The following is a 13,939-nucleotide window of genomic DNA, read 5'->3' as shown; positions in this document are numbered from 1 at the left end:
CCGAAATGTTTCTTTTGATAAGCACCAACTAAATCTTTTGTATATACTTCTGAAGGGACTTTATGTGGAACAACATAAATGGCAGTATCCCCAAGGAGATAGGCAACATTACTTCTTTGAAACTCTTGTAAGTCATGTAGTATGAACAAAACTCTGATTAGATCTATGAAACGTTTGTGAGTTCTTAATTATTTTCTCCTATGAATAGATGCTTTCAATATTTCCTGCCTTTTTGAATTTGTTCATGAAATTATTATATGCTAAGCATGTTGTTATGACTGGTTTCGTCAGGTTAGCGTGACTGATCGAGGTTATCTTAGTTTTGTGATTACACCTGTAGCTGTATATTTTTTTGGTGGTTCAAATAAAATTTTAATTTACGTTATAAAAATACATTCATTATTTAGAGATTTTCTTTTGATGAATCTAATTGAATAATTTAATGAGAAACAAGATAAATTTCGTAGAGTTAGTCAAGTTGTTGAATGACAAACCAAGAATGGATGTAACACATATCTGCAAGACATTTCTGCTAGACATTCTCATCTACAAAATCCAGTATCATTCTAGAAGTTGTATTTACTAATTAGATTTTAGTAATTTTTGCTTGAATCAGGGATGTAATGTTGCTCACCACCGTTATGGTTATGTATTGGGACATGGACTGCCTGATTTGCCAATTTAACTGTGGATGCATATTTTTGATGAGGATTGAAATATCGGATCAGATTTTGAAAAAGTATTGACTGGAATAATGTTTTTTCTGTTCCACTGGCATGGACATAACCTAAGAATGATCAGCATATGCTCAAGCGGGGTTTGTGAGAGTAGAGAAAGGTTTCATTTAGGCCATCAGATCTAGTCATCGACTGTGGTCTTTTAGTCGGCTGGTTTGGAATACTACAAGTTGGCGAGGTTATAATTCAAATAGATTGCTAGTAAACTGACTTCTTGAGGTAGTGAGGCTCAATTGAAAAATCCTACTCATGAACTTTTGTATCCAGTAATTTGCCAACATGACCCTAATACTTAAGTTCAACTCAAGGCCTCGTGGACAGGTTGGTACCGTTGGTTGCCTCGGTATTTTTCAACATGGGACCATATTCTAGAGTTAATTAGGTACAATTAGTCTTGAAATCATCTAAAGGTGAACCATCTTTTGTGTGCATCAACGAAAGGAAAAAATCACCTAAGGTGGTCTTCTATATGTTCAGCATAGTCATGCACCAGGAAGGACTCAATCACTTAAAGACACAATGGTGAGGAAAGAAAGAGGAAGAATAAATAGATTTATTAAGGAGAGTAATAAAGGATATGGAATAAATAGATATAATGGCTGAAATGGATCCGCGGAGCTGATACACATATTTGGTACCCACATATTCTTAGCAACACTGACTTAAATAGTTCTGTTATGTGTTTATTCTTACTGATGCTAATGCAAATTTTAGATGTGTTAGTACATAGTTATCACCTGAGTATCTTGGACCAGAGCTTGAATTTGTTGATAAGAACATCTACTGCTTTATTCTTATGCATCTAGTGGTAATGGAGCATATACCATTATGTAGTTCTGTATTTCAAATGAACTGTTAGTGCATCAATGGCCAAGCTATACATTAACAGCTCATGCATAGTATACTGGTCATGTATAAGAAATGAAATTCCTTAGGAGAAGTAGAGCATATATTTATAATTCGGTCTTTCATGCCGTTTAAATGTTCCATAGGCAATTATTGATTCAGGTTGCCATCTAGAGTTGACTGAAGAAACAAACTGAATCCTTGGGTCCATGTATCATCCTACTCACCAAGTTGCATTAATTTGCAAGTATGTGCTGTTTGGAAACTTTGGTTATACTTAAGGTCTAAGCAAAGATGCAGTTTTCCTTGTGAACCTGATGATTAGTATGACTAATTTGTAAAAATATGTTGATAACGCTTCATCATTTTTATATAATGGTCATTTTTGTTTGGAGTTGAAGCAAATCTCTCTATCTTCTTTTTAGACCTTTATACATAACTTTTATACTATCATAAGCATCTTTCATTAATCACGTTTAACTATTAATTCTGGCGTTACATTTCAAAATGCCATCTCCACAAATCGAACATATATGTCACCTTTTTAATAATCTATACAATAAATTTTCACATGTTGTTATGTTCTTGCAGGCTCTTGAATGGTAACCGACTATCTGGTTCTTTACCTGAAGAGATCGGTTACCTCCCAAACTTAGACAGAATACAAATTGATCAAAACCATATATCAGGAGAAATTCCAAAATCATTTGCAAACTTGAACAAAACAAAGCATTTGTGAGTAGGCTTCGATGTCCTCCATTTAGTTGGCTTTATATTATTTTCATATATTTTCTTGGAATCTTTTTTCCTTAGCCACATGAACAACAACTCAATAAGCGGACAGATTCCAGCAGAATTGGCCAGATTACCAAAACTTGTGCATTTGTAAGTTACGTTGGTTTTTTCCTTCTCATCTTACCATCTGTTAGACACTTCTACAGCAATTTCCGTATTGAAGTGGACCTAGATCTTTTTTCAATGACTGTGAACTTTTTTTTTATCATTAACGAACTGTACTGCAGTTTGCTGGACAACAACAACCTCACTGGACATCTTCCTCCAGAATTTTCCAGCCTTCCTGAATTGTTAATCCTGTAGGTATCAATACTATATTTGTATTAAATGGACATGCCAAAATTATAATTGCATAGTGTTTTTCTCTTTATGCACTTGTTTCTTGAGACAAAGCCATGATCTTCCTTTGTTGCAATATGATTCTGCAAAGTTAAATAACTCCACACCATCACAGATGGAAGGTAAAGTTTCTTTTCCCCTTTCTTATCTAAGTTCAGTTGGCTGTGATATCTGCATTTAAATAACATTAAAAAGAGAACATCCTAGATGGATTAGCATAAAAATGAGATGGTGTAGAATGAATAATTTAACATTCTTTATTTTCACGCATCTCATTTGATGAATCTTTCCGACTGTATATATACCTTGTTGAATTGTCGTGTCGACTTCTTAGGCATGTTTTGGTAACTGAATACTTTTTGCAAATCTTGAAGTGATCACTTGTCTGTAGTTGGAACTCATCACAAACTATTGATAGTCACATAAATCTCGCCAAATGTTTATTTATAACCTTTCTCATTTTTATTTTTGTAGATTTGACACCTTTGGATGTGAATTATCTATCAAGTAATTTTTTTCTTTTATGTCTCAGTCAACTGGACAATAATAACTTCAATGGGACATCAATTCCAGATTCTTATGTCAACATGTCTAAACTGTTAAAGTTGTAAGTGCATTTTCTTCTTATTTGCAAGCTTTTGAGGAACTTTTTGTACATAGCTTTAATACAAAATGGTTGGTTCTGATGGCTCTACAAAATTTCATGAATGGTTATTGTAGAAAGTAGAAACTAGATAACATCTTGTCCTGAATCTTAGTAAGCTCTTCTTGCTGTTGGAAAAAGCCATTTAACTGAAAACTAACTTGGTTTTAATTGCATTTTGATAGGCTTATATAAGTCAAATGTGACAAATTCTCATTTACAATTTATATTTTTACCTAAAGGCACATAATCAACTCGGTTCTCCTTTTTTCCTTTATGTGAAATAGAAGTAATTGCTGCTGTTTTTGAAGCTAATTGGTGAAATGCCTGCTCTTAAAAAAGCGATGCAAGTTATTGCTTAGGGATATAGTTGTATTTGCTTTAAGTGTTTTCTCACAAATTTTAGAACATATTTTATTTTGAAAATGTAGTACTATCCTTCCCTATATTTTGTTGACAATAAGAAAATCCAGTTCTATACTATTCTTTTTTCTTGGGAACTATAAAGTTCCTCTGAAAATGTATCATGCTATATAGCCTGGCACACACCCAAAAAATGTGATAAACACCTCTATATTTGTGGGGATTCACGCTGTTAGAGTCCAGGTACTCACCTGCGTTATGCAGTTATCTGTCCAACCAAAAGCAACTGATCAACATACGTAATCATCTGCTGTAAACACAGGAGCCAAAGAGGGCCTGTGTAACAGCTAAAATTGAAAGGAAAAACATGTAAAGAGAGTAATAGCCAAGGAACTAAATTTCTGAATGACATTGTGGGAGAGGCTTAATGTGCAAGTTTAGTGTCAGTATGGGAGGAGATTACAATAATTCTATGACAGGCTGGTCTAGGAGCTCCAACAAACTAAGTTTCCAATTCGCACAGTGCTTTCGAGGAACCAAAGTCTATCAACAGTGCTGCTTTTATCAGAAGAGTTATATTCAATTGGTTTTTCAATGTAAAGTCTATATGCAGTGTAAACAAGGAACAAATATTTCTTTGCATTGAAGTTTTAAAGTATTCAAATCCAGGAGCTAGCATCGCACTAAAAATTAGACATGAAATGGTGAAAGTAGCCTCTTGTTTATTAATCTAGAAAAGTTGTCCCTCATGACATCTCCAATAGCAGTATTGGTATCAATTCTTTATGATAACAATCTTATTATCACGTGATCCTTGGTCATGTGAACAAAATTCAGTTTGCCAAAGATTATCCTCCTTAACATCTTGTTTTTGTTTCCATAAGAATTATTTTTTATACTTTCAGTTTCTCTTGTGACCAACTTATTTAAACTCATACATTCGATGGCTCTTAGTTTGAATAGAAATATTGCTCTTGACAGAGCACAATGATGGCAAACAGTCAATGTAGCTGATCTGAAATAGTTGGGATCGTACGGTTTGTTGTAGTTGTTGACTTGTTGTATCACTCGTTCATTGACATTGTAGTTTTTGTTGCCTGGCTGTTATATTCATAGTAAATTTTATTGAAAACGCTTGATGCATGATTAACTAATAAATTCTATGCCAGCTCAATATGGTTTTTACTTTTTACAGTGTTTGTATATTTTAGGTTCTACATAATAGGGCATGCACATTGTTGTTGTTTTATTTTGTTGCTTCTAGTTGGATTGTTATAATTTGTCAAGCTCTTGTTGCATATGAACTTATGTAGATTTATTATGGTTTACCAGGAGTCTTAGGAACTGTAGCTTGCAAGGACCTGTTCCTGATTTCAGTCAAATACCTCAACTTGGATATTTGTAAGATTTTGTGTTTAAGTTGGTGTCCATCTGCTGCCGATGAAATCTAACAAACTTGCTATTTTGCAGAGATCTTAGCGGGAATAATTTGACTGGAAATATACCATCTAACAGGCTTTCCAATAATATAACTAACATGTATGGGGAATTCTTTCCTTGAATAAAAAATGTAGCTTAAGGTTTATAGTGTCTTGTTATGAACTCTTCTTTTGACCTGTTTGTCATGAGAACAGTCTCCTATATCTGATATGTTGGAATGAATGCAGTGATTTGTCAAACAACCATCTTAGTGGAACCATTCCTTCAAACTTCTCAGGCCTTCCTAATCTTCAAAAACTGTAAGAGTCATAGTCCTTGTCACATATATGGTTGTAGTTACTGGATTTTCTTTCATGATTTCATTTAGTTGCTATGTTCCTAATCACCGGTTTAAGATCTTGCAAAGTCAGAGCTGCAAGTTAGCGACACGCTGTGCTTTAACAAACACTATATTATCCATTTTGTTCCATTTTGCAGGTTGCTTGAGAATAATAATCTAAGTGGTTCTGTTCCATCCAACATTTGGCAAAGCATGAATTTTACAGGAAACAAAAGTCTAATCTTGTAAGATATTATTAAAAGGTAGATGATTGTTCTATGTTGATAATTTTTTATTTTATCTGAAGCTTCCTGCTTTAATTTTGCAGGGATTTTCGGTTTAATAATCTCACAAATCTGTCGGATACTCTTAACCCTCCTGCAAATGTCACTATCTTGTAGGTTTTTATTTTGTGCTTTATTCCTAATCTTTTGTCATTTGAATAATAGTTACAAATAAGACAGCTGATTTACCTTTTCATCATATATATTTATTTCTAATTTTTGCACAATTTACTTTTTCATCATATATTTGTTTTGCATGTTGAACATAGTGTCCCATAATTTGTAATAATATGCTAAGGCATTTGAACAGATGAACTATACAGTGATGATGTTTTATCTGATCCCCAATCATTTTCTTTAATTATTGTCAAGCTGAATAGTGAAGCTCCGTGTTCTTTATAATGTCTAAAATCTCAGTGTTGCAACCCAGATATGAAACCTGTCAACTTGTGTGCAAAAAGAGCACTTGGATACTGCACTGTGGTTATAATATTTACATACTAAGATCATATGTGAATTAATTGAGAATATTACAATCTTGCTCAAGTTTTTGTCAATTTTGTTAAGATTCACATATATCATAGAATCACCACCTAGTTTGCATTATGTGGGACATCTGATGCTACATTGATGGTATCACTATGCGATGCTCTCTTTCGTTGTCTCACTGGCAGCTCTTCCCATTTGGATTGACAATTTATAAATCTCTGGTCTTAGGTCTGCATTATACCATATTTGTCATGATATGGACTCGATGGGAGTTGGATTTCCAAAGTGCCCTTTAGGAATGTTTAGTTATTGTGTATATTTCATCGTAACTCATATACCATTAATGAGGGTATCAAAAATTGAATTTCTGAACTAAAACTCCAAACTACTTCATGGTTTTGTTGAAATGATGAATTTTTGAAGCAAAAATCTTGAACAACTCTGTGGTTTGATTGATTCTCAATCAAATATGGTTGAGTTGAGTAACCTTTTATTAACATAATGAACTTTTGTGTTATTATAAACATGTACTTTGAACAAGTGAAAATGCCAAAACTTTTTGAATGTCTTGTATGATATGATTTGCTTGAAGTACATGGGATACATTTATGGCCAATCAACCTGGATGGTGCACTACTGCATCGAGCATCAATTTTTGGTGACTGTTTTTTCTTGGAATATTTTCCTGTTATTTTCATTTTGCTTGAGACTCATACTAGGACCATAATCTCATGTCACCATATGTGCTTTGAACTTTTGGTGCATTTGATCAATCATGAAGTTTGGAATAACTTAAACAATATTTTGTTAATGCGGATGCCCTGTTCACATCTTCCAAATACATCTGTTTATTAGCCTTAGTCCTTCAGGCACATGGACACAAAGAAGTGTAATCCTACCAACACAATTATTTTAAGACATTTTTATGCTGTAGCATTACTTCAATTTGTAGCTCATCTGGTTCATTCATAAATTTTGTAAAAAGAATGGCAAGAGTGTTGAACCTTGATTTTTTTTAAGTCTTTGTATGTGTTATTTTTGGTAATTTTAATTCATGAGGATTTTGAAAATTAAGCTAATTCTTTTTTTAAAAAACATTTTTAACAATTTTAATTTTCTTGTCACATTATATTCAGGTTAACCGGGAATCCTGTATGTGAAAATGCTAATCAACTCCAGATTGATCGGTTCTGTCAGGTTCAGAGTGTACAGATGAATGATACTGCAACAAATACAGGAAAAATCTGTACATGTCCTATGGGTTATGAATATAATCCGTTATCTCCTCTTCCATGTTTCTGTGCCTATACACTTAATGTTGAATATCGGCTAAAGAGTCCAGGGTTCTCATATTTCCAACCATACTATTATGATTTTGAGCATTACTTAACAAATGGCCTTCGCTTGTTTCTATCTCAACTAAACATTATCTCCTTTGTTTGGGAAGAAGGTCCAAGGTTAAAGATGGAACTGAGATTATTTCCTACAGATAGTACAATATTCAATTCAAGTGAGGTTCTGCGAATCAGAAACATGTTCACTGGGTGGGAGATACCGGATTCTGATATTTTTGGACCTTATGAACTTCTTGACTTTGAGCTGGGACACTATGGAAACAATGGTATATCATGTGCACCACATTATTTACCATATATGTAATACTGTTAAGAACAGAATATATATTTTCTTTATGATATTTTTTTAACCGCACCATAATGTTCTGTTTATCTTCTCTAATCTTTGGTTGTTGTCTATTTTGGAATGAATGTGTTTTGTTTGAAAAATAACTTTGTAGTGCAAGCAACATTTGTTATCCTCTCTCTCTTTGCATGGGCAATTGTTATCAGTGATGGTACCTTTTTTTAATCCATGCATATGTTTAGTGTTAATAGAGTTCATCAACCTCGTTGGCAGACCACATTTATCTAGAACCTGTGGAGGACCTTGAAATTCAGTTTGCACATGAAAGCTGTAAAAATGTGGAAACAAAAGTTCTTTCAACAATTATAAAATACTCTTTCTTTACCAACAACTGCATCTAAAAAGATGCAAATTATTGTTTGAGAGTATATTCCACTTTCCTTCTCTGTATTGTGACAACAGATGGTATCAGCTTTTGAACACAATGATGGTATCAACAGATGCAAATTAGTCAGGATTTTAATTTCTAAGGATCAGCTTTTGAACACAATAATTTTTAATGTTCTCAACTGTGATTATTTCTCGATGCAGCAATTCTGAGTGTTTCTTAAATAATCACCCCAGGGTTTCGACTGAAGGTTAATTAACTGGACTAATCAACATTTTTGCTTACTTTCACTTTGAAAAGATGAAAAAAACATTTTCTCATTAAATATTTTTCTACATTTGCTGAATTGAATTTTATCAACCTATTCAATCTAACCTACCTTGTGGGAGTTTGTTTTCCAAAAGTTATTTGTGTGTTTGCAGATAACCTTCAAACTTCAAAGCTTTCACAAAAGCAACAATTTTGTATTCACATACATGTTCAAATTTGTGCTGGCTATTTTTTAATTCAGTATCTTAGTAGTGACTGTCAATTGACTTGTCTGCTGCAGAGCTTTTAAATCCTTCATCATCCAAGTTAAGCACGGGTGCCGTGGTTGGCATTATTTTAGGGGCAGTTGCTGTTGCTGCTATTTTATCCGCGGTTGTTACAATTCTTATAATGAGAAGGCATTCTAAAAGTCAGATGGTTTCCAAAAAACGCCTGTGTAAGTCCTTGAACCATTGTAAGAATTGTATAGTAGGTAAATTTCTGTGGTTAATGATTTTATCAATTGAGTGGGAAAATGACAGTGTGTCTTATTATCTTACCCAAGGTTCGCAATTTTGGTTTGTACTGGCGTACCGAGGCGTATCGACGATAGCCTGGGCGTACCAAGCGGTATGTCTAAAATAGTTGAAAACACTAATATATATTATATTAGTGTTTTTAGCTATTTCGGCTATTGTAGCTAAAATAGCTAAAAGGTCGGTAATGGTTGAAATCAACCGTTATCGTCGGGTACAGGTCGGTAACGATCGAAATCGATCGGTACCACCCAGTATAGATTGGTAATGGTCGAAATTTTGATTATTACTGCCCGATAGGGCAATACGAGGCCAAAAATTTGGTACCGCCTGGTAGGGGGCAGTTCTCATGTCGACGAGAGGCTCTCAGACCTTACACAAACTAGAAGATTTACCTTCATTTTTTAAGATGGCCTTTTTTGAACATGGGATATGCTTTATCTTCTTGGTCGCTCTTATGTGATATTTTGAAATAATCTAATATGCTCAATCCTATGGTGGTCGTTTAAATCTTTTTCATGCTTTATATGAAGTAATTAAATATATTGATGATGCATTACATTAACTGAAAATTCTTTTTATGAGATAGTTAAATTAATACTCTTTTTGGAACTTCTCAGTATGATTATCATGAAATTGATTGTGTAAATATATCAAGTGATAAAGTTCTCAGAAAAATTTTATATCTTTTTTTTTAGGCAATAAATTTGTTATAACTATTACCATTGACGTATTAGATAATCAATGTTGATGTGGTTTAATTTAATCTAATGCCAAACATGATGCATCCATGCAAAATAGTTGGATTAGAACTTTTTCTTTCTTCTTTTCTTTTTTACATTAGTTAACGTAACAAAATTGGATTTGCAACTCTCAGTTTCATTCTATCCTATTACCCTTTAAAATTTAGAATCCTTGCAACAATTTTCATGCGTTAATTGCTTCCAAATATTTTTTTTCAATGAAAAATTGCTTCCAAATGTGCCTTATGATCAATTTATTGTAAACACAACTGTTAATGAGCATCACTAAGTTTTTTTATTGTTTGCTAAAATAGTACTTCATGAGGTGCTAGTTAATTTTAGCGTCCCACTTCTTTTAATCATTATTGGATGATATTAAGGGCATTTAACTTCTTTGTGACGCTTGGTCACAACGTACCCATAAACCATGGTTATATTCTCTAAGTTAACTCCAATTGTTATGGGGCTATTTTTGCAAGAGTCCTAGATTTTAGAGGGTAGCAAGACAATTGGACACTTAGGTTAGGCAAATCCACATCTCATGATTGTATCAAGGTGTAGATTTTAAATACTTTTTCTTTCTTCCTTTCATTTTTGTTGAAGAACTATAAACACAGGTCATTTCTAGTTTATGCAAGGAGTCACCATTTGTGGAGATTATATGAGATTCTTTTTCCTTGGACGATTGTGGTGTAAAAAAACAAACTTCTATTATTTTGTTGTGAGGTTTTATGTCACGACCCGAGCCTGATGGACTAACTGACCTATCAATTTCGTTTGGCTCAAACCACTAGTAAAAATGCTTAAGTTGAAGTTGATAGTAGTACACTCATCATACCTCTATAAGTCAATCTTAGTATTTTCCACTTTCGATGTGGGACTAATTGAGGTATTATAATTTTTTCCACTCAAGGGTCTAACGTCCTCGTTAAGGCCCAGCATAGCCCAAATAAAATTCTAGCATGTTGCACACGAGGCGTAGCCCAATGGTGGTTTCATGTCGTGACGAGTCTTCTGACTCCATCTACGGGTAGCCCTTTCTTACTCGAGCCCCTTTATCATGCCCAAATACTAGGTTGACTCTGATACCAAATGTTATGACTCGGGCCTGATGGATTAACTTATCTATCAATTTTGTTTGGTTCAAGCCATTGGCCAAAATACTTAAACTAAATTTGATAGTAGTACACTCATCAGACCTTTATAAGTCAATCTTAATCTTGCTCACTTTCGATGTGGAACTAATCGGGGTGTTATATTTTGAGTCTCCATGTTTAATGAAGATATAAGTTATGTGCTTGAAAATTGAAAACAAATTATAGTTGACTTTGTTTTCTTCACATAAATAATTCATATTGTTTATATGGTAATTTCATATTATGTAGGTTATGTACCAATATAATGATTCTTCAGACACTTTACATATTATTCATTTACAAATTTTTTGGGTATTGTTGAAAATGGTTACACTATTGAACTTTTAATGATATATCATGACCTCTACAATTCCTTATCTGTAGTTGTTTGAGCCATTATGAATTCCATGTGACCTGTTTACTAACTCGAAGCAATTCATTCTGCAATTTAAATTATATTATTGTGAATTTTTTTATTGTTCATATTAACAGCATCAAAGATTCCAATTAAAATTGATGGAGTAAAGGACTTTACTTATGAAGAAATGGAACTGGCAACACACAAATTCAGCAGTTCTACTCAAGTTGGACAAGGAGGATATGGAAAAGTTTACAGAGGCATTTTAGCTGATGGAACAATTGTGGCTGTAAAACGTGCACAACAAGATTCTTTGCAGGGCTCAAAAGAATTCTTCACGGAGATAGAATTATTGTCAAGGTTGCATCATCGAAATCTCGTATCTTTGGTTGGTTACTGTGATGAAGAAGATGAACAGGTTTGAACTTGCAGATAGAGCAATTTTGATGTGAACATGGTCTCTAGATGACTTCTTATATCATGGACTTGTTAGAATAGTTTGGACTTTAAGTTGTATGGTTATGACCCATTGATGCTTTTCTTATCTCCTGTTTTATGTCATCATGAATCACAAGCTGGCTGCCTACAACTAAATGAAAATCTCATATACACTTAAGAATATTATGTTCTTATTATGTAATGTAAGGTAGGATGCTGAGAAGTGGTAATGTTTGATTTCATTCATTTGCTTAGAACTCCTCTTGGAAAAAGATGGTTTATTGTTTTTTGCTTTGCATTTTCTTTATCTGTTTAAGAGGTTTTTCTAGTCAATCTAAGCAGAATTAGAAAATTTGTGACTCAAATTAACTACCGGCATGCCTAATTATCAAGTTCGATCTGTAAAAGACCATTGTGCTTGAAGCATTACAAACACAATTATGAGAAATGACCTCGGAAGAAAATGTTCTCTAGTAAATTTTGCATAGACTTGTTAGTACTTAGGATGCAAGGTATATTATGTTAGTATGCATGCCATAATGCATTTCTGAACTGATTGATTGTCATGTATGGGTCAGAATGTACCATGAGAGAAAGGTATGGGTCAGAATGTACGTTGATATCCTTTTGAAATCAAGGAATGATATTTCGGATGCCAGACCCATACAGATTGATGGCCAGACTGCTATGGGTTTAATCTGATCAACACACGATATACTAGTATGTATCATGATACCGTTTTTGCTCGGGGAGAGATGAGGTGGGAAAGAAAGAAGGAAAAAGAAGGAAGAAGAAATAAGAAGGGAGGAGGAGTGGCCGATATGTTGAACTGGTCTGATCGAACCGGAATCAACGAACCAACTTCAATTAGGCTCGACCCAAATCCGATTTGGCTCAGGTGCGTGCCTGGGCCATGCCCAGTTGAAGGCACCTGCCTGGACCACTTACTGCCCAATTGAAGGCACCTGCTAGAATCAATTAGCCTGGCCTTGCCCAGACGAGGCGAATGAGATTTTTATTTTTTTATTTTTTCTGTTCTAGGTTGTATTAGGAACATCCTTATTATCTGGCTCCAAGGCTCATTTGGACTTGCCTGAAAACCTAAAGGCCGAGTTTTTGGTAGAATTTTCTACCTTATTGATTGCAAATTTAGCTCATGCAACTAATTGTCTTTACTTTATGCACTCTGGAAAAGATTAGATGAAACAGGAAATAACAAGCATTACTACATGCACAATATAAAATCCTGTAACCTGCAAATTTACTTGTTTGCCATTTGGATGTTGTACTGTATATATTTGCATCTTGTTGAATACTTACATTTTCTACCAGTAATGTGTATACCTTGTGGTAAATCTACAATTGTCTTTGTCTTGCAGATGCTAGTATATGAATTCATGCCTAATGGTACACTACGCGATCACCTTTCTGGTCAGTAATAGTTCTGATTTCATTTAGCTATTAGCAGTGACATTAATTGCAAGACATGTTCCTTTCTGTAACATGACCGCAAAGGAGACTAAAGCATTTGATGCGACAAAGTATGCATACACCTCATTCAAGTTTAACCTCAAATAAATAGGATTAAAGACATAATTTGGTACTTGGTTGTTTAGATTTTTCGATTGTTTTGTTTATGTTGTGTTTCTTTTTTATGGGCCTTATTACCGGTAGATTGAAATCATCTTCTACAAGAAAAATATGATGATGTTTGGTGTTTGTTTTAGTGTCTTTTAATTTTTCTGTAACTTACATTTTTTCTGCGTGTCTGTGGTTGCATAGTGGGCTTTTGCTTTATAAGTTTTGGCCTTAGCATGAGTGTAAGTTTGGCATTTTGCCTTTGTTCACATTGCATTGCATGCCATTTCTAGGCCCACATAGTATGTTGATGCATTAAAACCTTATTTTTGTGTCATTCGCACACCTTGGCATGCAAAATATGGCCACATGCTGGTAACATGAGCAACAGGATATGTAGCACATATGCTATGGAATTTTATTTACTAACAGGAAGCACTTATGTCCAAGGTTTGAAATATCGTATCATACCGTCGTTTCGACATTCGCTCGGTGCGGTACGATATTTCAAACCTTGGATATATATATATATATATATATATATATATATATATATATATATATATATATATATATATATATAATTCGGCAATGTCGCCGAAGCGACGTCGCCTCTC

General features: G+C 34.0%; 1 protein-coding gene across 4 annotated transcripts in view; it reads left to right on the top strand.

The window, feature by feature from the left end:
• Positions 1-13,939, top strand: part of LOC103989667 (probable LRR receptor-like serine/threonine-protein kinase At1g06840) — a 36,449-nt gene that overhangs the window by 17,730 nt on the left and 4,780 nt on the right. For all 4 annotated transcript variants that reach the window (XM_009408588.3, XM_065153753.1, XM_065153754.1 and 1 more), the window contains exons 5-18: positions 56-127; positions 2,175-2,318; positions 2,397-2,468; positions 2,606-2,677; positions 3,250-3,324; positions 5,056-5,124; positions 5,194-5,262; positions 5,391-5,462; positions 5,641-5,727; positions 5,811-5,879; positions 7,392-7,876; positions 8,835-8,990; positions 11,441-11,724; positions 13,124-13,175. In XM_009408588.3, the coding sequence (XP_009406863.2) occupies positions 56-127; positions 2,175-2,318; positions 2,397-2,468; positions 2,606-2,677; positions 3,250-3,324; positions 5,056-5,124; positions 5,194-5,262; positions 5,391-5,462; positions 5,641-5,727; positions 5,811-5,879; positions 7,392-7,876; positions 8,835-8,990; positions 11,441-11,724; positions 13,124-13,175 (1,778 nt within the window). The remainder of the gene's footprint in view (positions 1-55; positions 128-2,174; positions 2,319-2,396; positions 2,469-2,605; positions 2,678-3,249; positions 3,325-5,055; positions 5,125-5,193; positions 5,263-5,390; positions 5,463-5,640; positions 5,728-5,810; positions 5,880-7,391; positions 7,877-8,834; positions 8,991-11,440; positions 11,725-13,123; positions 13,176-13,939) is intronic.

This window comes from Musa acuminata, chromosome BXJ3-6 (assembly GCF_036884655.1).
Source record: "Musa acuminata AAA Group cultivar baxijiao chromosome BXJ3-6, Cavendish_Baxijiao_AAA, whole genome shotgun sequence".
NCBI classification, from domain to species: domain Eukaryota; kingdom Viridiplantae; phylum Streptophyta; class Magnoliopsida; order Zingiberales; family Musaceae; genus Musa; species Musa acuminata.
This window is presented reverse-complemented; position numbering and strand designations above follow the sequence as displayed.